The sequence below is a fragment of the Enoplosus armatus genome, chromosome 4 (assembly GCF_043641665.1).
Source record: "Enoplosus armatus isolate fEnoArm2 chromosome 4, fEnoArm2.hap1, whole genome shotgun sequence".
Classification (NCBI taxonomy): Eukaryota; Metazoa; Chordata; class Actinopteri; order Centrarchiformes; family Enoplosidae; genus Enoplosus; species Enoplosus armatus.
The window spans coordinates 18,899,961-18,926,146 of NC_092183.1; the positions used below are offsets into that span (position 1 = coordinate 18,899,961).

Below are 26,186 nucleotides of genomic sequence, written 5' to 3' on the forward strand. Positions count from 1 at the left end.
CATGAACCACAAGAGTGAAATTTGTAGAATCAATATTTCACTCTAAATGAGGGGATTAGTTTCAATCTAAACCTGCCTGAATTGGGTGTCTGAAAATTAAACGCACACACACAAAAAAAAATCCAACAGCTTTTTCTGCAGACAGATTGGATTTTGCTGGGAAAACATCATCAAAGATCCTCTGCCTGCTTAATTCAGACCATGATTCAGCATGCAGCAGACACCAACTGACAAATCAACCCTGATTTGATGTTTGTTTGCTTGCTTGTGTTCGCAGGTTCAAGTGATACAACCTGAATTGACCTTGCAATCATCAGGTCAGCGCCCTGAGGAGTTGGTATGCTAGGCGTACCACAGAGTCGAACACGGACAGAAGCAGTGCTGCCAAGTACCAGAGGAAGAATTCAGATTGCAAATGACATAACTTCACAATGAAGACTTTCACAATGAGTGAAATCTGTGTGGGTTTTTGGACAGTACAAACGCAGTAAAACTGTCTTTTTCTTAAGCCAAAATAAATGAATGAGGCTTTTAACCTTTTGGATTTGAAGGTTCCACTGGCACAGACATTTCCTATGCCTTTGCCTTTCTTGGGAGTCTTTGCTAAGAGTGGAAGCATGTTAAGATTCACAACAGGCTACTTGGAAGAGCACTGACAGCTCTCGCCACAAAGTCACTCCCAAGGTTATGCTTTCCCCAGCGGAGGCTGATCTTGCCGAGGATATAATGCCTACTGATGTATTACCAGCAAACATGTTCCATGCTGCAGGCTAAAAATGGATCTGGGTCTCGGCAATGGACGGAGGGGTAGAGGAGACGGCAGGGACTGGGGCTGGGTGTGTATGGCTAGGTTTGAGGTTGGGCTTGGAAGCTGCAGCCAAATTTGCCATAAGCCTTAGGCTATGCCTGCAGCCACACTTGAAGCAAGAAAATATTTTCTGCTCCCAACCATATGGTAAGAGGATTATGGGACCCTCTGGGAATAATATCCAGCAGGACAGTAAATAAAACCAGAGCAAACATGCTGGTAAATACTGCTGAAATAAAACAATCTGAAATGTGTAGGGGGGTCTAGCTGAAGTGGTCACTGTGGCATGTTGTCTAAATCAAAATGACCCCAACAAAGTATCAGTCTTGGGATTCAATTTAACCTCAAATGTTGACAACATTGTAAGCCTGTGGTGCATACTAAATGCACTTGACTGTAACATATTAAATAATATGGCTCAATTATTTCTCTTTTGCGCACAGCTTGAGACAATGACTGAAAAAACAGGATAAAGCACACACACCACATCATTCAGATACTTTTATACAGGGTCCTATCAATCCAGAGCACTCCCCATCCCCCCATAACCAAAGACATTAAAAGCATGGCAATGCGTTGTCACTTTTCATTACACAGCTGGCTGTACATAGAGGGATATGCCACAGTGATGACTTTGAGGGATAGTGTCGTGTTCTGAGTAAATCACTGTGTCATTCTTCCAGGAGCTATGGAGGTCCAGAGCGTTTCTGCCTCCAGTTATCTAAAAGGATTTTACCAACAATGGTGTTGCTGCCACTGGGCTGGACTGATTCTAGAAATAGAGTAGAGATGACCCGCCTGAGCCCGAAATAATGACTTGGGTGTGTTCCTCATTTATATTTTAGAATGAGGTCAACATTATAATTTACATTCATGTTTGAGAAGTAAAAACCAGAACAGGATGCTGGAATTGTGGTGTTTGTGGAAATTTGGATGATGCCTATTCAGGTCTCAGCTCAAGAGATTTGACATGAGTAAAATACCAAAAGAAAGAAGTCAATCTTTGATGGGAATTGACCCAATGAGAATGGGTAGTATTATACTAGTTTAGTACTTCGGAAAGCCTTTTATAATTTCAAGATAATTTTGTCACTAAGAAAGTATTTACAAAGCTGCTTGCACCAACTTTGTTGAGGGTTATCACGAATGGATGCAATGTGTCTGACTGATAAAGTCAAGGCTGTATCATATTACATTATGGTGTCTTAAATGCAAAATACATAATATATTTGAAAATAATGAATAATCATTGAAGATATGCACTAAAAGATAACGGTAGAACACCCTTCACAATCTCCATTTTTGAGTAGATGCACTTTGATTTTGTTTTCTTTTTTTCTAAGCATTCATTAAACGATCATTTAGTTCTTCCCCCACACAGTACTTAACAATTATAAATGGCAAATGTGACTCTGTCTCAACATTTGTGTAGTTTGGGGTTTCAGTGGGGAGTAAAAAAAAAAAGAAAAAAGCAACTAAATTTGCACTAGACTAACAAAACTTATGTCACCATCAAGCACAGCGAAAGAGAAACACCAGATTGAAAAAGCTCATACCAAGTAACTGATGATGAAATGAAAGGGTGAATGGAAGTTGGATGGCTCCATTATAATATACAAAGTGTCCTAACTGAGTGCTATGAATTGTACAATATACAATAGCGTATGTTATGATCTGTGGGGGGAAGTAGTGAGCTGAGGCAGATCCTGCTGTGGTCTGCAGGAGCAGGGAAGGGGTGGAGCTGGGGGTCTGGGCTTAAGGTACCAAATCCTCACTCGCAGACACAGACATCTCCTGTAGTCTGACTGACACAGAGACAGGAAGGAGGGAGATAAAAAAAAAAGAGAGGGTATGGATAGATGGATGCGTCCTGACTGGGTGGTTTGCCAACAGAAACACACAGACAGACTGCTCTTGCAGCACCAGCTGAGCTGCTTTCCTCTCTGCTCCTGCTGACCCTCACCCCTCCTTCAGCTCACCAAACCAACTGTCGCTGTACTGTCCACACGCATGACATCTGATTCCTCCTACCACTTAAACCAGCTATGTTCAGTCTCAGTGTCTCAAGTCGACTTTTTTTGGGGTACAATCACCTCTCCGTTTAGGAACAGATCACATTTCATGCTAAATTTGCAGATGTGCTGAAGAAAGGGCACAGTTGCTTTATGCAAAAGAATGCTACAGCTCTTTAGTTTCGTTTAATAGCTCCACAGTGAGTAGAATAATAACTGCATGCAGTAAGCTAAACTTTAGTGTAAGCACAAAGACTAAGAGAGTTTGTTTCACAGGGCCTCTAGTCCAGTTTCTGGCATGGTCCTCTGTCAGGAGATTGAAGGGGGCCCCATGCAGGGGGAGGCAGGGAGCGTCTGCTGCTTTTCCAACAAACAGAAATTTGGGGCCAGGCTGCAAAGATCAGTTAGCTAGCAAAGATATCTCCAGGAGAGTAACATAAGACTGGCATCCTAACTATCCCACCACCACTTCACCTCTTCTCCAACCACTGTTCCCATCGCCCCTTCTCCCCTTTTGCAGGCCTGCTAATATTTACTCTAGGTATTTGCCCGGTCATTAATGGCGAGTTGAAGATGTCACCAATCTCAGATAAATGCACTTTTTATGTATTTGTTGGGCTCTTTCGCTGTTCTTTCACTCACCCTGTCTGGGCCATTAGGCTCGCTAAATTCCTCTGTAAATTCAGCACTCTCCTGCTCGCTTTCCTGGTCAGACTAATAATATATCTACAATCACTGCTGTTTCCGAAGGCTTAGGTACAAAACTGAATAATCTCTACGTGCCCCAGGCAAGTCTGGTCCCTGTCTGTAGTTTGTTCCTGCTGTGGGCAGTCTGAAATAAGTTATTAAAAAGGTACTGGATTTATGTTCATGCACCCAATGTTGTTGTTATAATGATGATAATGACGACGAAGTAGTGGTAAAATCATGTCACGATAAAGGATGTTTATCTTTTCTACTAATCATTTGATGATTCTTCCTATTGACGTGTCACTTAAACGGCTATGCTGACATAATTCCTTTCACGACTAGATGCTCTCAATCTCAGTGTCAGTGTTACTATAATTCAACACAATCGCAAACAAACAGCCTATTAAAAATACAAATCATAATGCTTCATCTGCTGGTGTGACACTGTTACTGTCAGACACGTTACAAAACCTGGTAATCAGATGTCTGGACAAAGCAGATTTCCACAACTGATTTTCTGGAATGTAGATTCCAGCGCTCATTCTCACATGACCCTTAAATGGAAAAAGATGTAAGTGCGAAAGGGGTTTAGCATAAAAGGTCTGACACTAATTAAATACAGCAGTTACGTCTTTGGGTTTTTTTTTTAGATGCCACAGATGAGATATTGAATACAGAGCATCGAGGTGCACATTGATTCGATGTTGTTTTGTGATCTCTTCTTCCTGTTGTTTTCCTCTTTCTGTTGCTTTGTTTTTGTGAGCATCAGCAGAGAGCATTCCCTGGGGATGCTGGATAAAAAGAAGAGGGGGGGAGAAAAAAAAGCTTAATTAGGACCGTTACCTCCAGCCCTTCTAACTGATGGAGTCAACACTTCAAGTGACTTCTTTGAGACAATATGGTCAAACGCGGAGGTGTGAATCGTAAAAAAAAGCACAACAAAGACCAAACCCAAGCGCCATCAAGCAAACTTATTCAAAGTCTCTTTGAAGTGAAAATAATACAATTTAGATTCTGTTTCATGAATACCAGAAATGTGAACTATATGGGAACCCACCACTTTAGTCCTCTCTCAGATATTAAATATTGCTGACTAGGGGGGAAGTTAGCCAATTAATGAATAATAAATGGGTCTGGAATGCAACATTCTCATATCCTTTATAGGTCAGAGTGTGCTGAGCCAGGACTGCTCGTACCGCTGGGCATCATGGTTAGATATTAAAGCATGGCGATCTCTATACAACTGTACCTCAGAGCCATGTCAGCTGCTGCTCCACCCACACTACACGCAACATTAACGACAAGCTGAGAGGGCATAATAAAAGTTAGTTCTTTCCTGTTTCTGCAACTTCTCCTTCCCATCGCTCACACAGTGTTTTTTGCTTTTATCACCGCTCGTTAATCTTCACTCGATCATCCTTCCCCTCTTTGTGCACGGTGTAAAGGCAGCATTTTTTTGAAGTCTGAAACAACATCCTGTTAGTTTTTGCCCATATCTTCTTGTGCTAAGCAGGTTTGCGGGCGTTGATGACGGAATAACAACGCACACTGCCCTGCCGCAAACAAAAACAACAACAACAACAACAACAATGGGGCAATTACAGACTGATGCTTCACAACCTCCACTTCATTCTCTGTTATCTTCATTATTCAGCTCCTCTTGAATCAGCTATTAAAGGTAATTAAGCGATTCATCAAGTCAGTTTCAATTACTGGGAGCTTGACAGCTGCAGATTACAATCAGTAGGGGTGAGGGAAGAGACGGAGAGAGTGAGAGAGGGAGGCATCAAAAACTGAAAGAAGAGGAGAGAAAGAAAATAGACAAGAAGTAGCAACAGATCAGGCAGCACCGAGACGGGCAGGAGGCTTCCCTGGGCGTCAAGAGGTGCTGTATCCACATGATGGTTCAGCTCGCACAGGCCGTTACCATGGAGCAACAGGCTTCGTCGCTACCACCCACTCATTTAGCTTCTGCTCTGTCACCAGCTGGAGGTCTTTGACACTGCATCAACTACACTATCATTACTCTGTCATGGACTGGAAGAACTGCAATGTTGCCACTAATAACGAATAAGAGGGCTCTTGCTATCGTAATGGCAATCATACCACAGATAGGACTATCCTTGCTGCCTGACATATAGTGCCCACTCGTAATAAAGCTCACATGTACTGTAGGATCATAAAACGTTCTCACTAGAGCCCCTAATTTATGACAACCAGTTACCAGCTCACTTTTAAAATCAGATGTGTGTTGGTGCTAAGAGCATTCCAGGATGTGCGACCATTAGGCTGGTCAAAGGACGACTTCAATTTATGTTTGGTTGATTAACCCCACTCTCAGCTTGCACACTTTTACACATTAGGTTAAAGAATAATTCATCTCGGAGAAACTATTATGCCTCTTAGTTGTCCATTAGAGTCAGGTTTAATACTGTCTCGATGGCTATCATAAGTCACCCAGCGCAGGTTGTAATTGCTTGACTAAATACAGGAGAATTGGCCATAACATGTATCTCATGGGGTATTGAATATCCAAAGGGACACCTTTATCCCTAAGGTTCCTTTCATCCTTATATTAGTAGACTCCACAAGGTTACCTTACCTTGTTAATCATTTCATTTTGGCAGGATATGGATGTAAAACATTGGATTGTAAAGGGGACAATAATTACATTTTAAGTTTCAATCAAAAGACCTGATCTTATATTTAATTTCTCCCATCTCGTTTATTTATCTTCTCACCACTTTCATGTCATTTCAAGACATGACTAAGTCCAAGCCAGTGTGAAGGTGAGAGCAGAGCAGATAAATGGGAAGAGATTTCGCATGAAAAATTACACATTTTTATGGGGTTTATTTATACTCTGACAGTGTACGTTATATGTTGGCATTCTTTCACCATAGAACTTACTGGGCTCACAAATTACTGTTGGCTCCACCATGCACCATCTTCTTGCCTGGCACCCATGCAGAAGCCCTGCACTTACTCCACTACCTTATGCTTACATAACGTACTGGGCACAATATTACACACTGTAGAACATAATGCAACCCTTAAATGCTGCATCTAAAAACAACTTTACATAAAACAGTGATGATACGATAATATACTGCTGGCCTCTGCCTAAAATCAACAAAAGCACTCAGGTCTTACTTTCCATAAATATCACTGAAAACTACAATAAGTAAACAACTCATTTTAAACAAATGTAGCTAGCAGCACAGTGAAAACACTAGCAGGATATGGAAGCTCTCATACTGTATGCCCAAAACAATAAAAGGGCAGACAGGATACCTTTCACACTGTGTTTTTTTCTCATCCCTCATTTCAGTAGGCTAGGTCAAATGTAGCTTTAAAAAAACTCTCATAAATTCCAAACAATCAGTACTATCTAACTATCTAACACCAGGTGCTTCCTCATCTCTGAGGATGTGCTAAGACATAGATTTATCATACAGTATGTGCTGCTGGACACTAACCTTTACATTGTCCTCAACTGAAATTGTCAAAGAGGAATCTCAAAGGAAGACATACGTTCACTAGGCGCCGTACATGCTGTGGATGACATGATACCCAGATCCTTGTAAAAGGGATTGCAGTATTTCTTTCGGGGGGGGGGATCTCACTTATCAAATCTATAGAGAACACTAATACCAAAGTCATGTGATCAATACTCAAAAGACAAGGTTGTCTGCCGGCTTTTGCAACGATGCAAAGAAACGCATCCAGCAAGGTGCTGCGTTGGCCAGTTAATGCATGCAAGTATACATTCCTGGTAGATGACTCTGTGTCATGGACAGCATCATTCTACAATGAGGATAAAATGATTGTTGTTATAATAACTTTGTTTCCTCTTAACTATCTCATAGCATCATAAACCACTGTGCAGTGTCTTGGTGTCTGAAAAACGTATGGATGTAATACTCAAACTGGACTTCCTTGATTTCATGACCTAACTGGCAACACCTGCAGTACTTAACACAGTACTATTATTGGATCTTGCAACAACAAAAAAACTCCCCACGTAGTAATCCAACAATATTACTATTTTACCACCATAGAGGTATTCAAAACATATTCTGGATTAAGATTTATAATTTTGCTTAGAAACTACTAGTAGTTATAATTTCCTCAAATTTGAGATAAAGATATATCATTATTCAGCATACTGTATGTCGCTGAACAGCTCTTACAATTATAAATCTTTCAGTATTTTGCATACATACCCAGATTGGAGGAGGCCCTCCCCTCTGCGGCCCTGTCCTTCAAACCCTCAGCTATAGACAGCTGCTGTTCGTGGTACTGCTTGGCCCTCTCCAAGTCCTGCATGCAGCGAGCAGCATGACCCAGTCCTGCGTAGGCTCTCATCTCAATGGACTTTTCCTCCAGCTCCTGGGCGAGCTCCAGAACGTGAGTATGGTAGGACATGGCCTTGTCAAAGTTACGGTGGTAGTGGTAGGCACTGCCCAGGTTACTATAGGCCCGAGCTTCCTCTCTTTTATTTTCCAGGGCCTTGGCAATGCCCAGGTGCTGCTCGTGGCATTGCACAGCATTTTCAAAGTCTCCCATGGCGATGTAGACGGCCCCCATGTTTCCCAGCTCACGAGCCTCAGACAGCTGATCCTTGGACTGCTTGGCCAGCAGGACACACTGCTTGTGGCTGGCTAGGGCATTTGGATAGTCCCCTATGGCTGTATATACATGGCCCAAGCTGCTCAGCGCCATTGAAGCAGCCTATGGATAGAGAGAGAAAGACAGACAGCATGTAAAAAAAAACAGCAAGGTAATGGACGGTAGGCAAAGAAAAAATTATTATTAATTATACCCACATTCCATGAACAGAGAGTGATTTTGTTGCCTTTGCATCACACCCACAATTAAACCAGAAGTATTGTACATCAAATGGGAAAAAAAGAAGATGAAAAATCTAAATTCCCAAATGTCTTAGGAGGCTTACTGCTCTGAGACCAAACAACAAACAAAGCCTTATTTGATTTTGTCTTTGCTAAGTGACGAGGGGGGGCAAACTGTGAATCAGATCAGCGCAGCAGCAGGCTTGTTTTAAAGCCATCAGTTTGCAGACTGCAATCACGCTTCATGGTGTGCCACCACCAATGGAACAAAGACGCTGCTAATCAGGAGGCAGAGGAGAGGGGTTTTAGCTTCACACCAGAGCTGTAGGGGCCAACTGGCTGACTGCTGGCAAGACCTCTCAAGCTAAGAACAGAGAGAACAATATTCTGTATATCGTCATCCACTTGATCATCCATTTTCTCAAAAAAAAAAATAAAAGTACACTGGACACTGGCTACAAGTGCAAAAGCAGTAGAATGCAGTCTTGACCTCCTATGTGACACATTCACTGCAAGCTTATTAACTGTTTATACAGAGGGTAAACAGCTGGGAATTGGGGTCAGCTGTCTTTGTGTGAACAGATGTTCAATTAATCATGCAGGGGCCAGCTAATAAAGCATCTCCTTCCTGAGGTCCCACTCTGCATCCTCCAGCCAGGAAGGCTGTTGGATGCAGGCCAGCAGAGAGGACACCCTGACAGTGAAGGCCACTGCACTGCCCATCTTGCCTAGCTTGGAGCCTCAGCAACAGGGATGACCTGGGTCATCTTGGGGGCATTTAGAGCCAGACAACTGGAACCTCTCAATGTATTTTCAGCTGTAAGATGTTTATGAAAGCAGTTTTCATAGCTTTATGTTACAAAACTGGCCACAGATACTTGCATTGGGCTTTAGAGGAGGCATGGGCGGCACCATTAAGTTTGAAATTTACATAGATATTATTCCACAAATACATCAAGATGTAATTTGAAGAAATATGCCCATAGAGAGCAGGAGATATTTTTACTTTACTCTAGTGCCACATAATGAAACTATTGAGCCCTCTGAATAAATGAAAAGCAAAGCGCATTGTTGAGAAAAAAAAAAAATCAATACGACGGAACACTTCTGAAGACGTTTATAAAGACACTTTTCTTTGACTCTTTCATACATACTTCTTCTTCTAAACACACACATACACCCCACCTACCTATCTCTCCTTCATTTCACATAGCTGCTGATGCCTGGAACCAATTACCTGCTGACATAAGGACTTCCAGCAGTTTGCTCAAGTTTAAAGACTCGACAAGGCATTATACAGGCCCAGGGAGGCAATTACCCTCCGTCACAACTGTTGCTGTTTCATGTTCCCAGATAGCCTATCTAGGGCTGCTCAATTACATGTGCCTTTTGAAGCTTCGCTCCATCTCTCTGACTCAAACTTCCACTTTTCTGAGCAGAAAACAGAGAGGATTCCTCATCTCTGTCTGTCTTCAACCGAGTGCAGTGGGAGACACAGGGAAAGAAAGTGAGAGGGGGGAGCGCAATCTTTCTCCAGTTGAGATGAGTTGCTCTTGTGATCAGTGTCCCTCTTAAGTGAGACTGCAACGCTGCATTTTCGCCTCAGATGGAAGCCAAGATAGGCAGATAATGAGGAGCCAGCCTTGCCAGTTACAGAGGATGCACTGTGTTTGGCTCAGGGACAGACACTGGGACCATATCTCTCTCACTTCTGACTGCAGCCCTCTCCCACCACTGCTCATTTTGACTCCCCACCAGTATCGCAAAATAACATTCCGTCTGGGAGAGAAATAATTGCCCGAAATACATAATTTCTGCCAAATTGACTTCATTCTAACTTGATTCCATTTCTTTTCTGCACTTATCTTTCGTCCCTCCCTGGTCTTACTCACTCTCCCCCACTTCTCTCAGTCCGTCTGCAGAGTCAGATCTGATTGTGTTTACAGAGTCCAACCCTTCTCCGGATGTGTGCTGATTTGATTAATCCTAACGCCATGCTTTATAAACTGTTGATAAACCGCTGCCTCTTATCAGCAAACACATTTTGCACCAAGGGTCCCCTAATGAAAGGTAAACTAGTTCTGCCTGGGAGAGACGAGAAAAGGAGAAGGGAGGCAGCAGGGGAGGGCCGAGATGACATGTTAATCAGAAATGCTTGGCTCCAACAACATTATTCCATTTCTTTCCACTGACAAGGACAGTGGTTTAAGATTCCTTGCTGATTCTCCTCTGTCAGCCTCCTCTACTAAGTATGTTTATATTCTGCAGCACATTAGAGAAATGGCTGCTTTCATAGCACACGCTAGCGGTAATGTATTGTACTTAGCATGATTAGCCCGTTATGTCATGCAGCAGAGCTGCTCTTGATAGCTGGGCTTGGTGCTATGCAAGATCTGTGACTCTGAGCCCCTGCTGTGTTTTATATCTCACCCTGGAACAGCAGAGTCCTGCCCACCACTTCACTGCTGTGTTGAGCTTTGTGGTTCTGCCTCGCCTTGCAGCTGTGTGAATATGCCTTTGAAAATCAAAAACCTTATTTTGCTTTGGACCTATGAGCTCTGATATACTCAAAACAACCAAGGCTATCATCACAGACTGGCAGAGCTTATGGGACAAGCCTGGTTGTCATGGAGATGGTAAATGGTTGGATTAGGGCCCACCAGGCCTAGTAGAGGAGACTACCACTACTATGCTCACAAACACGGGTATGGGATCTCCTTCTGAGTGGACAGAAATAGGCAAACAAAGACATGGGCAAGTGCACAAACAAGCATCTGCTGCTCTGACATCAACCGCTTTCATAAAAAGAAATACTCTGCTGTTGCTTCTTTGATCTGCACTTGCAAGCTATATTTCACTGGAGCCACTATTCTCCACTGGTTTTACTAATTATACCTGAATAGACATCAAGATAACAGTTTTACTACACTTTAATACATGTAAGTATACAAATTCTCTGATGGTCACACGGAAACTGAGAAGGAAACTGAAAGTAAAGTAAAGGTGAGCATGAAAGAGAGAGAGAGACAGGCTTGGGAGGTGTAAGGTGTTAAAGAGCCCACAGTTTGCCCTCTGTCCAAACAGCATGTCCTGCAGGAGAGCATGGCAGCCACTACTTCAGTAAAGTGCTGTTAATGGGATTATATGGGAGAGGAGAGGAGTCACTCTCTTGACAAGAGGGGATGGAGAGGTGGGAACAACCCCGTCTTTCACTGTACCAATACAGATGTTAGGCTATTAGCCTGGAAAAAAACATTGCTTGCACGAATGCAGACACATGCATTCACTGGAATAAATATATGTATGTATGATGTTACACTTCTCTTCACTTAATATCTTTATTATCATGGTTTAAAAACACAAATATTCAAGAGTCACACTAAAAGTCAAAGTATGAATGAATTTGTAAGGCTTACGTTTTTTTCTTGATTAATCAATTCATTGTTTAGTCAATTAAATGTCAGAAAATAGTGAAAAATGCCCAACAAATCTTCGAATTGATTGTTTTGTCTGACCAACTGTCAACAACCCCGAATAAATTCTATTTACAGTAACATAACACACAGAGAGAAAAGCAGCAAAAACAGTAGGATTTGGAGCCATAAAAACATAATTATGAATATAATATTCCTTTTCTGCCAATCATGTAAAATGTTTGTCAATTTCTGCTTGATAATTGACTAAAACAATTAATCAAACACTTGATCTGCTATCAATTGTTTTCTGTTCGATTGACTAATTCATTAATCAGTTGTTTCAGCACTAAACACCAGCTAAATGGAAAAAATATAATCTAATAATATCTAATATAATCTTGTCTAAAAGCTACATAAAGTATGTAGTGAGCGCACGCTGCTATTTAATGCCAGTGGTGAACATCAGAGAAACAAACAAGCCACTGTGATACCAATCACTTCAAAAAGATGACTCATGCGACTGAAAACACTCCAGCTCACCATACTAACGCCACACACACACACACACACACACACACACACACACACACACACACACACACAATCAATATCTTCCATTGCACACATGCATGCACACACTTGCACACACAAACAGCTGTCTAATTAAAAGGCAGTGCAGAGGGAAGGTGAGGAGGACCATGCACCAGTGTTTCCCTTAACGAGCTGGGCTCAGGCAGCAACAGGAGCTGGCTGGCAGGGAACAGAACCGCAAAACACTGGAGGAAGCGGGGCGTGGGGGCGAGCAGGGTGGGAGGAGGGGGGCAGATAAAAGACTACGGGATAGATTGTGTTTGAAGGATGAGAGAAGAGAATGCTGGAGACGTCCCCAGGGCGAGGATGTCTTTAGATCTGAATTTACCTGCAGCGATGCATTTTGACAAAAAAGGAAACATCTCAACCGTAATAAACTCAGAGACGAACAGACCAGTCAGAGAGGCTCTCAAAGAAGCTTGAAAGAAGCTTTTTTAGAGGTGGATGTTCTTGTCTGTGTGAGCATGTGAAAAAAAAACATGTATGTGCATGTGTGCGTAAATGAGACAGAGAAGGGGGGAGTACAGTGGAGGCATGCTGGTGATGTCAGTGTAGAGGCTGGGGGCGGGGATGGATATGATCAAATATTCAGCTGGTTTTATGGGTGTATACTCCATTCTGTTTCCTCGCTCGGTGTTTGCACACAGATACGGATCCTATGGGGGCGACCATTAGATCAGCCAAATGACTGCATCTCTGCCATATCAAAACCTTCTGCTTTTTTTAAGCAGGCAAATGCAGTGCTCTGCCAAGCGAGGGCAGGTACAGCTGTGTCTGATTGCTCTCATTCATACACACACTCACAAGCACACATGGACACACACACACACACACACACACACACACACACACACACACACACACAGAAGGATTCAGTAGTCCACTGTGGATGATAGTTAAATTCAACTTTGCTTCCTACAGAGCCAAATTACAGAGCCTTTTCTCTGTACCTTTCCAAGTTTTGAAATAATATTCATGAAAGACATAGCGCTGTTGTTTCCAGAATCACAAATCAATACAAAATGGGCACTGTCCTCAAACATACCTTATTCTAGAAAGCCTACTGATGAAAAGGCTCTGTTTATTTATTTCAGAAGAAAACAAACACAGATAGTGGGCTGTCTACCAATTTCTCTAATCAATCATCCGAGCTAATCTGATCTATTAACAGTGATGAGACACCAGAGGAGCCACTTGTTTCTCTATGACCTGTGTGACCTCCAGCTTGTAGATAAATGACGCCAGTGGGCCTGTAGCTTGATAATTCCTTTAGCCTTCACAGGACACGTTCACAAAGGATTGATTGTCACTAAAGGTCAAGCTACGGGTAAGGGCACTCGTGACAGCTACTACACTGTCTGTTAGACTGTCTGCTGCTCAAACAGTCACTCACACATCCACACATACTGTACGCTCAGAAACACGCACGTAGACACACTAACACCCATACAGCATTACATTAAGTGAACTAAAGATACAGAAAACTGCAGTGCAGTGAAAAAGCTTCTTTTTTTTTTGTCTGAGCTGTGGGTAGTGGTGCCAGGCAAATGGTGGATCATTTGTGGTTACACCAGAGACCCAGTATACATCCACTCACACATCCTTACACAGAGACTCAAAGTAATACACAAATACACCAAATGTATCCCAGAGCGTTGTGGTTTCTGTCTGTGTGTGTGTGTGTGTGTGTGTGTGTGTGTGTGCACATTTTTGTATTTGCGTGTATTTGTGCATTTACACTGGGGCATATATGCTTCAGTATGTGCTTGTGTTTTTGTTTGAGGCTATATTGTGTGAGTTGGTGGCAAACAGGCAGCCGAGAGGAAGAAACACAAGAGACACAGAATAAAATTGGATCTGACAGTCTCCATTGGTGTTGGTGGAAAATCTGACTGTTCCCTTCAAGTGGTGTGGGGGTTTAATATTTCAAGCTCCCCCTCTCTGACAATAACCTAGACAAAACAAGGTTTATAGAAATGGCCAAATGTTAAGTAAGGAAAAGAGAGGGAGGGCGGCACGGTGACTGAGCACCTTTCCCCACAGCCCTTACCTCAGTCCCAGTGCCTGTCCCCTGAGACAGGATGTCAGCATTGTTCAAATGCAAAAACAGCCCTCCTGCCTTCTGATATAAACACATGAATCTCAAGTCTGGTTGAGGAGGAAATTGTAGAGGTGGCACACCAGGGAAGCGGGGCACTGTGAATGAATCTTAATGTACTCTAAATCAGAGCGAAGCCTTGAAGGGCTGCACGGGGCTGCTGTTTATTTCTGTACTAAAGTCAAATCTCCACGGGCATAGCTGTGTGATGCCTGCTGGTGCACGGAATCAATTCTTGAGAGACCTTGTGGTGACAGAAGGGGAAATCACAGTGGTGTTTGAAAGTCATTCCAGGAGGGGTTTGAGGTAAACATCAAGGTTTGCCACTTTGCAAGGCCTCAAGCTAGGGACAAAGCAGAGAGAGACGCATAATGCTGTGAAGAGTGGATAAATCCTCCTTTAAACACTAATAGGGGTTAGGAGCAGTTAAAGTGACATTGCTGAATGTGATCAGAAATGACTGTACTGATCAAAATCGTGTTACCTGTTGGCAGCAGAAATCTTTTGAGCCACAGAAAAAAAAATATAAAGATCCAAAGCGACACACTACGACTCTGAAGCTAGATTAAAAGGAATGCAACGTCTGATGCTACAACATCATTTTCAAAGCCTATCCATTATAAGCTAATTTGCTGTTGTTATGGCTTCATGCTGGGTCTGAGGACACAGTGCCAAATATAGCATAGCTTGCAGGCCCCCACTTGCATCTGAGAGCGTTCAGCAGGAAGCCGGGCAGTCAATCCAAGGACGCAGGACTCCAGGGTTATTCAAGGGCGTTTTGGAGGCCCAGGGATGGGAGGCGCTGTCCCTGTCAGCCCACACAGCTGGACAAATCAGGCCTGACATATAGGACTACATGGTCCAACCCTTTTCAGTGGTACACAAAAAAAAATTCCATTTGTTAGGTGGCAGAGGAGATGAGAGGAGAGGAGAGGAGAGATAAGAGAACACAGGTTAAGGTCTGAGGACCCAGATCAATATGAGGTGGCCAGAGATGTTGCCTGGAGCAGCCAGACACAATGAAAGAAATGAAGAGTGACAACCAAATGTCCAGACTCTCAGCACCTCACCGTTCTCTTTGAGAAGGGAGACAGAGCTTTTGTGCTGCTCTCCTCTAATCCATCTGCAACAGCAAGTAACTCATGCCCTAATGGGTTTAGACCAAATCAGATTTCTGTGAAATAGAAGGATGCATGGCTGCTTTCAACTGCTTTGTTTTTAAGTGTTTTTCTTTTGTGATATGTTAAGGTGAGCTTCACAAAATGACAGTGAATCTAAAGTAGATCAATGTTGAAAGTAGTAAAGAGAAAGAATTGGTAAAGCACAGAAGTTGTGTTGATAAGTTGCCTGAATCCTCTGTATGTATGATATATAAGAAAACTCTAAAATGTCCAGGACCACAGGCAGTCAGTGTGTGTGTGTGTGTGTGTGTGTGGTTTTGGAATTGTGACAAGCACTGGCGATTGCCGATATATTGGCGCAGGTGTGTGTTTGAGGCTAGCAGATGTGTGTGCGGCATGCAGGGGGCGGAGGAGTCCCTACTTATTCTGTTTGAATAAATTTGCCTTCGCCTTATCCTCTGACATCGGCGGTCTTCAATGTGAAAATCTAATTTTACTAATACATTACAGCGTATGGGCTACTCTTCTTCAATTAAACAAAAGATCTTTGCTGAGCAATAACCTGTAAAGACAGGCTGAACAGCCGTCCGACATAATAATATATATATATATAATAATAAATTAGTGCAACAAGAACGTGCATAATATGGCCCATGGTGGTGACCATGACACAGTTAAAAGGAGAGTAAATATTGCACCTACATTTGTCAGGTAGCAAGAGACACGACTCCAAATGAATGCTAACGTTGCTCTGTGTCAGCTGGAGTTTGTCAATAGGAAACATTTGCCATGAACATTTTTTTAAGGATATGTCAGATGTTGTGTTTTCAGCTTCTTCCTCTACCCCCAGGTGGTCATAGCAATGTTCACTTTTAAGCTGAGTAGCTATACTTATCAACGCATTACTTACTAAAGTCGAAGCTGATCAAATAAGGAAAAGAAACGTCATAGCTTTTGTGAGGGAACAATTTAAGTCTAAGAAAATATGTTCTGCATGCTCATACATTCAAAGACGGCCCTGTTGACAGATCAAGCTATACCTAATGTAATGTGTACCCCGCCAAGTGAAGCTCAGTGTTTTCTTCTGTTCAATCCTCTTTACAAAAAAGGAACGTCAACATCTATAAAAAACATTTGTCATCATGCTCTGAAGTGTTGGGCGAATAAATCTGCAATGACATGCAGCTGAGAGAGCGAAAGGACCTCGTTCTACCTCCAGCCCAGCACACAAACCATTTAAATCCCTTCCTCCCTCTGTGCTTTTCTTCCCAAAATGTAATTACAAGCCTGGTGAGGGTGGCTACTGTGGCCTGGGCGGCCTGCAGAACACAGCATCAACACCAGCACTTGGTGGGATCAAAAGACCAGACTGTCCCTCCAAAGCAGCTCTGCACCTCACTGCTCCATAGCCTGTGGCTCCTCCAAGCTACACCGGACGAACCCCATGCTTTCAGCACCACTGGGTCCTTCGCTTTAGCCCCAGGCAGACAGAACTGGTCCGACTGATAAAGACTAAAAAGAGGATCTCACTGCTGGGCTGTATTATTACATCCATGAACACATTATGCACATATGCACACATACACACAAATGCACAAAAACCTGTGTGCACACACTACCTCCCACTATGACAGAGATTTAAGACCATGAGGATGGTAAGCTCCCTTAGTGCAGCATGATGGAAACCAAATCCCAGTAACATTCCTTTCCATGTCCCATGCAAGACACATCTGCCTCCTGGGGGGGACTGTGTCTTGATTGTGAATGTGTGTGTGTGTGTGTGTGTGTGTAAAGGCAGAAGGATCAAAACCAGAATTTCCTAGTTAGTTTCCTTAAGTCCAATATTCCCCCGGGACAGTACAGCAGAGCGCCACTGATGCCATTCATTTGCAGGTAATGTGGACTACCAAGAACCAGGCGGACAGAAAGATGACCGCAGATGAGAGATCGAGGGTGGGCCAAGTTGTAGCATGGGGCGTGGTGCGGATGAGACAGGAAGGGGCGATCAGGAAATAATCGTTGCTTTTAAGGCTTGTTTTCCGGAAGATGCTGGGCCACCTGCCAGTGATGCCTCCAGCTGTGAGCACACGCCACAGGACTCTGATTGACAGGGAGGGTAAATAGTTGCTAGCAGGGGCCCTGATTGTATCTCTCACCCCCGGCAGAATGCAAGCCACAGTGGAAGGGCGATTGGCTTTTGTTACAGCCCTTCAGCCACAAATTAAGTTGGCATCTCAGCCGAGCCATCCGAGATGCATGTTTGCTTAGAGCTGCTTTCTGCTCCTACAACCCGCCCTGTGCCCACAAAAAACACACAAACTCACATCTGTCTCTGCTACTCTAACAAAGGCCTTCTGAGGGAAAAAAAAAAGAGCAACACATCCTAATGGATAAAGAAAAATGGAGGGAAAAGGAGTGTTCGGGGAATAAGGAGGTAGAGCTAGAAAGAGACAGAGAGCAGAGAGGGGAATATGTTTACCAAACACTCTGCAGGGATTGGAATGGAATTTGAAGGCCCGATTTTTCTGGAATGCCTGTTGTGTCCAGGTCACGCAATGTAAGAAGGGGGATTTGCCAGCGTAGGAGGAACACTTGGCTCTGCTAAACTCTCCCCACTGAGGACAAGCTGAAGCTAAAAGAAGGTGCTCAAGGTGGAGGAAACTTTGTATGCTGAGCAAGAGCTGAGGAGTGTCAGCTGACTCAAAGCAGACACATAAGCACCAATCGAACTCTACTTCCACCAGTCAAGAGCATGAATGATAGGAAAAACACCACTGTGGCTTCAAACAAAGTGGATTTCTGTCTGTGTTAGATTGGCCTCTTCACACCGGAGTGATGGAGCAATCTCAGGCCACTTTTGCGCTGCCATTAAGTGACAGGATGCAGGCTTCACAGCCATAACATATGCCTAACTGCTGTTTAACAAAGGCGAGCCGGCTAGTTTAGAGGACCTAAGAAAAAGGGAGCAAGGAAAGGAGCGGAAATGAGAAAGGAAGGGTGAGAAGGAGGAGGGGGTTAGAGGTACAGCTGAGCCAACACCAACAACTATTACATGACTCATCCCACATCTGCAGCCGCGAATGGCTCCGGCCTAAACTGAGGTGGACTGTAACCAGAGCCCAGCAAGAGTCCGCTGAGCAGTAGAGCCAATGGACACACTGCTATGCACACTGGAGACAACTTAAGACTGGACTCCTTACATAACGCTTCCTGGACATTGTATTACTCTTATACTTGCCCAATAAGGCTCTGACAATGTTCACTTTGCATTTAGTTTCTGTTCATAATAAGTCTCCTTGTAAATTTGGGTTCTACACAAAGGCAACCTGGTTTAATGACACACTGACCCAGACATAAAATCCTATGTGTGCGCTCTCCTCTATTCAGTGTCTGCAAGTACATCAGTGTGTATATGGTTTGCAATAAACAAGCGGAGTACACACTAGAGACAAGCCCATACAAAACTCATCATCTCTGCGAACGTGAGATTCCGACACAGCCGGATAATAACCATAAAGCGATTTTTCTCTTGTGAATCTCTTCAGAACTGCAGGCGTACATGAGCAAACACACAAACTGCACACACATACAAAGACAACACTGAAAAGGTCCCTTTTGTCTGCTCAACACTGATGAAAAGCTACCCACTGCGAACTTCAATCACATTCGAAAATGAGTTGGAGACGTGCTGTAACCCCGACAGTGTCATTAAGCCTGTCAGTCAGTCCCCTGGAGTTTGGGGAGGAGGAAACCGCCATCGGCCTTCACTGTGCCGTCTAGCCCTGAACTAGGCCCGGAGGTACCAAGAGCCCCTCCTGTGCTGGATCAATGTCTGACACTAGCATAATGAAGCTATATGATTATACATTCTGCTTTGTATGTCCATAAACCCCCAAATGTCAAACATCCAGACAAAAGAATCATGCATATTCTAATGGTGTTCAGGGTAGATGATAACAAACACTATCGTGTGAGAAATGATAGCTGAAATCACATCATATACTGTATGTTCCCACGCATTAAAACCCATGCGGTGCACACACACAGACTTACACACACACACAATGCATAGAGCAAGATAAGCCTCCACATGCTGTCAGAGGCTGGTGTGTGATTGGCCACTGTGGAGCTACTGCTTCTCTCATCATTAACTCTTCAGAGGATCACACTACTCTAATCACGCTAAGCCTCTCTGAATGGCGATGAAGTCAAAAACGTGCCCATGCACATATTCACAGATGCCCAACTCATTACATACACACACACACACACACACACACACACAACGGCAATCACTTTCTTCATCACCACCATCACAAAACGTAATACACACAAGCAGCTGTGACTAGTCGAATCCAGTAGAAGCAAATCTGATACCAAACACTGTATGAACCAATTACGGCCATTTTGGCCATAATATCCTGCATATCATATAGTGCATATCATGCACTCATAGAAATAAGCTTTATGAGCTTGAGCAACATATCTTATTACTGGAGGTTGTTGGGGTTTTATGCAGCCTGAGAGGAAGAGGCACTAGTCACCTCCTCTGCATGGTGTTCAGGTAAGCTGATTAAGGTATGCTTTTATTTAGAGTTAATACTCTCCTAAAAAGACAATAGAATTGAACATCAATCAACGATAAGACAGTAAAGCACTGTGCTCTGTGTAGTAAAGATGAAAATACAACATTATTTGTCACAGTATGTCAAGTATCAGGCCTCGATCAAGGAAAGTAGATTTTAAGTTGGATTAGTTATTAATAATGCAGTAAGTTACACAGAATTTATATGTGTTATGAAACCAAAACCTACGCCCCTGCCCACAGTCACTAATCTCATAAAAGTGTATGTGTGCAATTTGTTGTTTGTAGTTATTTGTTTGTTTGTGTGTGTGTGTGTGTGTGTGTGCGCGTGGGGCACCACAAGAGAACCACCACTCCAACCTGAGATGGCCAAACCTTGCCACAAGCGAAAAAGCCAATGGTTACAATTAAATCTGCTGACAGCACCAGCAATAGCTACAAACTTTTCAAAATTGAGTCTGGCTACAATAAAATACCAGAGCAGTCTTTACCTCTGGGCCCTCTACTGAATATTTTACAACCTTGATTCCACTTGGTCCCTTTCTCTGTTTAAGACAGCACAGTCAAGAGCTTTTTCTGAGGTTGATGTGTAGCCAGCTAAGGCCTGTCTCGACCGTTATTTAGAGACCATACTGTGTGTGCTGCAAGGTCAAGTATAAGCAGAACCCTTAGGCCTCCGTCCCCTCCTAAGATGGAGTACTTTCATTTCACTCACTTGGGGCCTCGTATTTTCTCTCCATTTTATTGCTTTCTCTGAGCGCTTTCCACAAAGACACATTCCACCTCCTCATACAGACACAGGGCTCCCGTCCAAGAGAGAGTGGGGAAGGTCTGGATACTGTGCCACAGGGACAAGAATGCTGACACTGCTGTAACTCGGGACAAAAGCTAAAGATGAGAGCGGAGGGAGACTGAGTGAGAAAGAGAAAGAGAGCAAGTCTCAGTGTATAGGAGTTGTTAGGAGGCGTGAGCCGAGCCAAACTGAGGAGCTATAATCCTTGTCTTTGGCGTGATGTCAGGGAGTCTTGCAGAAGACCATTTCCTCACTCTGCAAAAATGCTGTCTCCTACATCCCAGTGTGCGCCGCAGCTATATATAATGCAAACATCAAACGCTTGTAGCTGCGCTGACCTCTCTCTCACTAGGAGACCCCTTGTTCCCTCGTAACACAGAAACCATTCCCCAAACACACACACACAGACTGGTTCGAAACTCCACCGCACTGAATCTGAATTTCACCTTATCTCTAAGGACAGGCTCATCTCTATTTTACAGATGGGCGGGTGGTGAGGACTAATCTGGTTCCTACCTTTGACTTCACTCTTTAAATATCTGAGAAAGGAGGAAGGACATTGCTGAGTGTTTGTAATGTAATTATCTCATGTGTCGTTGGTGACAGGAAACGGGATACAAAGCCAACCAATTGCACATATATTCAAAGATCATCTCAGGAATGATACACACAATTCAGACTCATCTATTTGATCATTTATTGCTGCTTACTTCATAAAACAGAAGTGTTTTGTTTCAGGTCCCTGGACCAGGCTTGTTATCCATCTGTTGATCTCAGTGGTTTTTATCAGGGTACTGAGTCCTGGCTGACTAATGTAGGTGTTTGGCTATATGCATAAATCGACAATCATTTCCGCAGTCGCACTGACTAATCAGGCCCAGTAATTGCTCCAATGAGTGAAAGCAGGGTTCGGCAGGGCCATTGCCCAGAGGAGACTGTCGGTCTACACCACTGGCTGTGCCTAACCTCTGACCTCAGCTCCTAATCACCAATTAGCATGCAGCCTTTCCTGCATATTGACGCAAAGCAAAGTGTATCGGCTCAGAATGCCTATTAAACAGGCTAAAAACAAACAAACTACAACATCAACAAAATCCCAAGTTAAATGTCTGCTCCAGAGGACATCTTCCAAATGCAAATGTACACAAATCTTTTGATGCGAGCCAGTGTGCTGGTTGAGGGCAGTTGTGGAGGGAGTTGCCTTGGATTTGTTGCTCTCCCTTGTCACAACAATATCTTTTTACCACAGGGCTGCTGACATGATTCACGAGCCAGAGGACTTGATGTGGTGTTGGTGTGCAGGCCAGATGAAATCCCCTCAGTCCACTAATATAGGTTTCTGTGTTGGGGTGTGCTTTACAAGTTACTGTAGCTAAGGAGCCATTTCACACTGCTAAGCTAGAAATAGGTCTTACTGTAGCTAAATCAACCCAGTCCACCCCTCCCCAACCCTTGTCACTGGAGACAGTGTTACACACTACACACATAATTCTACACACACGTTCAATAAACACATACACCCATTCCTTCTCTGCCTCTCTCTTTCCTTTTCTCTCTCCCTTTTCCTTCCTTCCCTTCATAACTACCTTCGGTGGCTATCCCTCTCTCCTTTTCCCAAGTACCTCTCTTTCCCTTGCTCCTTCTCCTTCATTAAAATGGACTTCCTAAAGCCTCCATTCGTCTTGCTGACAGCTCCACTATCGATCGGGCTGAAGAAGGGGATGCCGTTCCAGAGCTTTAAATGGCTCTCTAGCCAGCCTGGATGAGGGCTGGGCTGGACTGAGGCCGGAGGGGAGGAAGAGGAGGGAGTGCCAGGTTCTGCTCTGAGTCTGGAGTGTGATGCATTTTTGGTCACCGGTGAATAACACCTAGATTGTCCTGATGGCAGGGATCAGAATTTACATGGAAATGACTCACCAGCTCTGTAAAAAGGATTACGCTGATGAGATCAGATATGGAGTTAATCACGAACGTTGAAAGCCAACACATTAGCCAGCCTCTTTGGGCTACTTGCAGGTTCTCCTGGAAGTGACAACTATGATGGGACCACTCAAAACACTGGGAAGAAACGGAGATGGGAGTGTTTCAGTTGGCTACACTGACATGCAATTCATTTCAATCAAAGCCATGTGAACTAACGTTCCGCTGGCTGACGCCTTTAATCGGGCCCCATGCCTTATCGTCAGCCATTACCTAGGGACGATGAGTTGGCACATTCTGTCTTCATCCCTCTTGCTGTGTCACATCAAATCCCTCTGCCAAGATTAATGATCGGACATTTGATTTTCCTAATGATTAAAATCTTTATGGCGTACTCTGTGTCCTGTGGTGCAGCGGAAACCCAGAGGAGCCCGCCTGATTCCCTCCTCCCTCTGATGAGCACTATCTATGTGTCTGTTGGTTGTCATCCATAATCATATTGTGCACCACAACAGCGTATCAGCAACCGAAGAGGTCTCCTGTGACCATGTCGCTGTTTATTTGTAATATAATCTGTCCCTCTGCATTGCCCTTGATTGGAGCAGCAAGGGAAAAAAAGATAGACAAGGTGTAATATTGGAGACAAATTACTCAACTTCCCAACTGTGAGCAGTTTAGCCACCACACGCCACTGCAGTGTTTAGATTAAGGTCTTGTTTGAGTAGCTTTAGCAGAGGGGCTTGTGATGCTTGTGTATTGACGCTTTAATCAGTAAATGTAGGAGTCCATACAGCATTCAGCTTTGTAGAGGCAATTTAGAAATCCAAGCCCCTGACGGCAAAGAATCCTTTAACAGTGGATTGTGTCTGCTCTTTCTAAAGGCCACTCTCCCACATAATACGGTGACATGGTCTGAGATTCTGTAAAATGGAGAAAGGATGAGACAAACAGGGATGGAGAGGAGAGAAATTAGATGAAGAGAGGGGGGAAGGAGGTGTGGGGAAGCGGTGAGATGGACGAGAAGTAAAGAAAGGAAGCGGAGGTGATGTGGAAGGGCAGAGGAAAGGAGAAATGGAGCATGGGCCACTGAGGAAGGAGAGAGGGAGGAGGTAGCTGAGAGGCAGAGAGCAGTAGTCGATATAACGGCAGTCATTCATCTCTCTGACAGGCTTCCAAATGCTCCACTGGGGGGGACACAAAGCTGCGTCACCTCGAATGCAGCAAATGCACAGCGCACACACAAATGTTTGCGTACATGTGCGTATACACACACACACACAGAGGAAATACATGTTTATAGACCTGGATTTTGCTGTGCATGCACACACAGAGCTCCACGTTCTGGGTCAACGGTACGTTGCGGGGACATGGTAAGTCACTACATACACCATTACACTGCAACCTGTACAAGCACAAATCATAGCCACAGGCGTCAGTTGAACATTCCCGCACATTTGCACATGCTTTCTCTCACTCACATGCAACCACATAAGCATATGTGCTGATTTGTTAAAAGGATGTGTATGTGCTGCAACAATAAAATCAAGAGCAATACATCTCAGGGGCAGTTCAAAGAAACCTTTAAGGTGGAAAACCATCTCAAATTTTACACACAAATATATTTTACAATCCTACATTCTTCTGAGAAATGGGCTTCATATTTCTTTGCAAACACACTGAAATGTTCCAAGACAAACATGCACATGAACAGGATATGACACATTCACATGACATTGGAATATGGGAAAGCAGATGTGTGCTCCCATTAATACACACACGCACACACACACGCGCACACACACACACACACACACAAATCCTTGTTTCCCAGTTCTGGTCATGGCCCATTGGCTGATGCCTGCCGTCCATCTCTCATGATTCATGGCTAAGCGAGCTGCTGTAGAGCAGTTCTAAACCACTGGGCCGAGGAGAGCCTGTGTGTCATTAAGGCACAGCGGGCTGGACATGCTGTTAGAGCCGCTGCACCAGGGCCAGCTCTGTGCCTCGGTCTAGCACAACAGGAGGTGGGGAAGCAGGTACTTCTGTATGTGGTAGTACTGCTCACAGTGGTTTTACTAGAAAAGTAATATCAACAGCTGAGTGTACTCACAGACCTTGCCATATAAAGTGTGCACAGAGTAAAAGTGCTGCCTTTTATTTAGTCGAACACCGTTCTCCTCCTGCCCCAGCCCAGTATTTCTGCTGAATTAGCCCCTCTAATCATCCCCAAATCCTCCTTCTTAATCAGCAAGCAGTGGAGACTAAAGAAAAGAGACAAGGGTGCCAAGTTCCCCCCTCTGCCATCCTCTATTAGCGTGGGCCCCAAGAAAGGCGGTGGAGGCACACGTCCATACCCTAATGACTCCTTAATGATCCCCTCCTCTGCTAGAGTGCTGACAAACACTGACAAACCCTGACCCTGACAAGAGGAACACCCACACTTCCTCACCCCTTATTTAGAGGCTCATCTCTCAGCCCTCCGCCTCATTATACCAGGTAGGGTCCAGCGGGATCCATACAGACCCAAGCTAGCAGCAAGAGAAACACTCATGATGAAATAGTCCATGTCACTTTCAGAGAGAGGGGCAAAGTTTGAGTAAATTCCTCTCTGCAGATGGAGTGAGAGGGAGAGAGAGCATAGATAAACAAAGCCAGAGTCTAAAAAGAGAATGGCGGTAGGAGACCGAGTAGGACTGTGGATGGAAAAAAACATTGTTTGTATCCTTTTTACTTTTTCCCGATCGTGATTTCCATTTCAACTTGGGGTTGGGGGAGTCAGCAGGGGAGACTCTTTTCAACATCACACAAGACATAATTACAGAGTGCGCCACTGCCAATCCGCCTCAGTTTCTCCTAAATACTCACACCCCAAATTAGGGGTTACCTCCTCTTAGTTGAAACTACTATTTAAGATGAAAACGTCACAGACAAACAGAGGGGACGGGAAAGGGAGTTCGGAGAGGAAAGACCTAGTTTAACAGCTTTGTTTTACAATGACAGAGAAGACCTTTGTTAAAGATGGTTACTGGCAGGCCTTTGATAAAGCCAGGTGTGGAAACTGGGACAAAAACAAAAGTTGGAAAAGACACATACAGCTAGGAAGACCAAGGAGAGTGTTTATGTTCTATCTGCAGTATATATGACAGCTGAAAATCTGCTAAGGTTATTTCCAAAAGGCAGCAAGCTAAAGAAAAACACTAGCTTCACGCTAGCCTATGACCTCACTGGTTTGGACCGCAGCTCCCAGTCCCAGTCGCGGATGACAGAGCACTCACTCTTTGAGCCTTTCCCCAGCTTGG

At 43.9% G+C, this 26,186-nt stretch overlaps 1 protein-coding gene across 1 annotated transcript in view; it reads right to left on the bottom strand.

The window, feature by feature from the left end:
* Positions 1–26,186, bottom strand: part of LOC139284293 (tetratricopeptide repeat protein 28-like) — a 154,636-nt gene that overhangs the window by 25,890 nt on the left and 102,560 nt on the right. Inside the window, exon 6 of the mRNA XM_070904515.1 lies at positions 7,737–8,244. Within this exon, the coding sequence (XP_070760616.1) occupies positions 7,737–8,244 (508 nt within the window). The remainder of the gene's footprint in view (positions 1–7,736; positions 8,245–26,186) is intronic.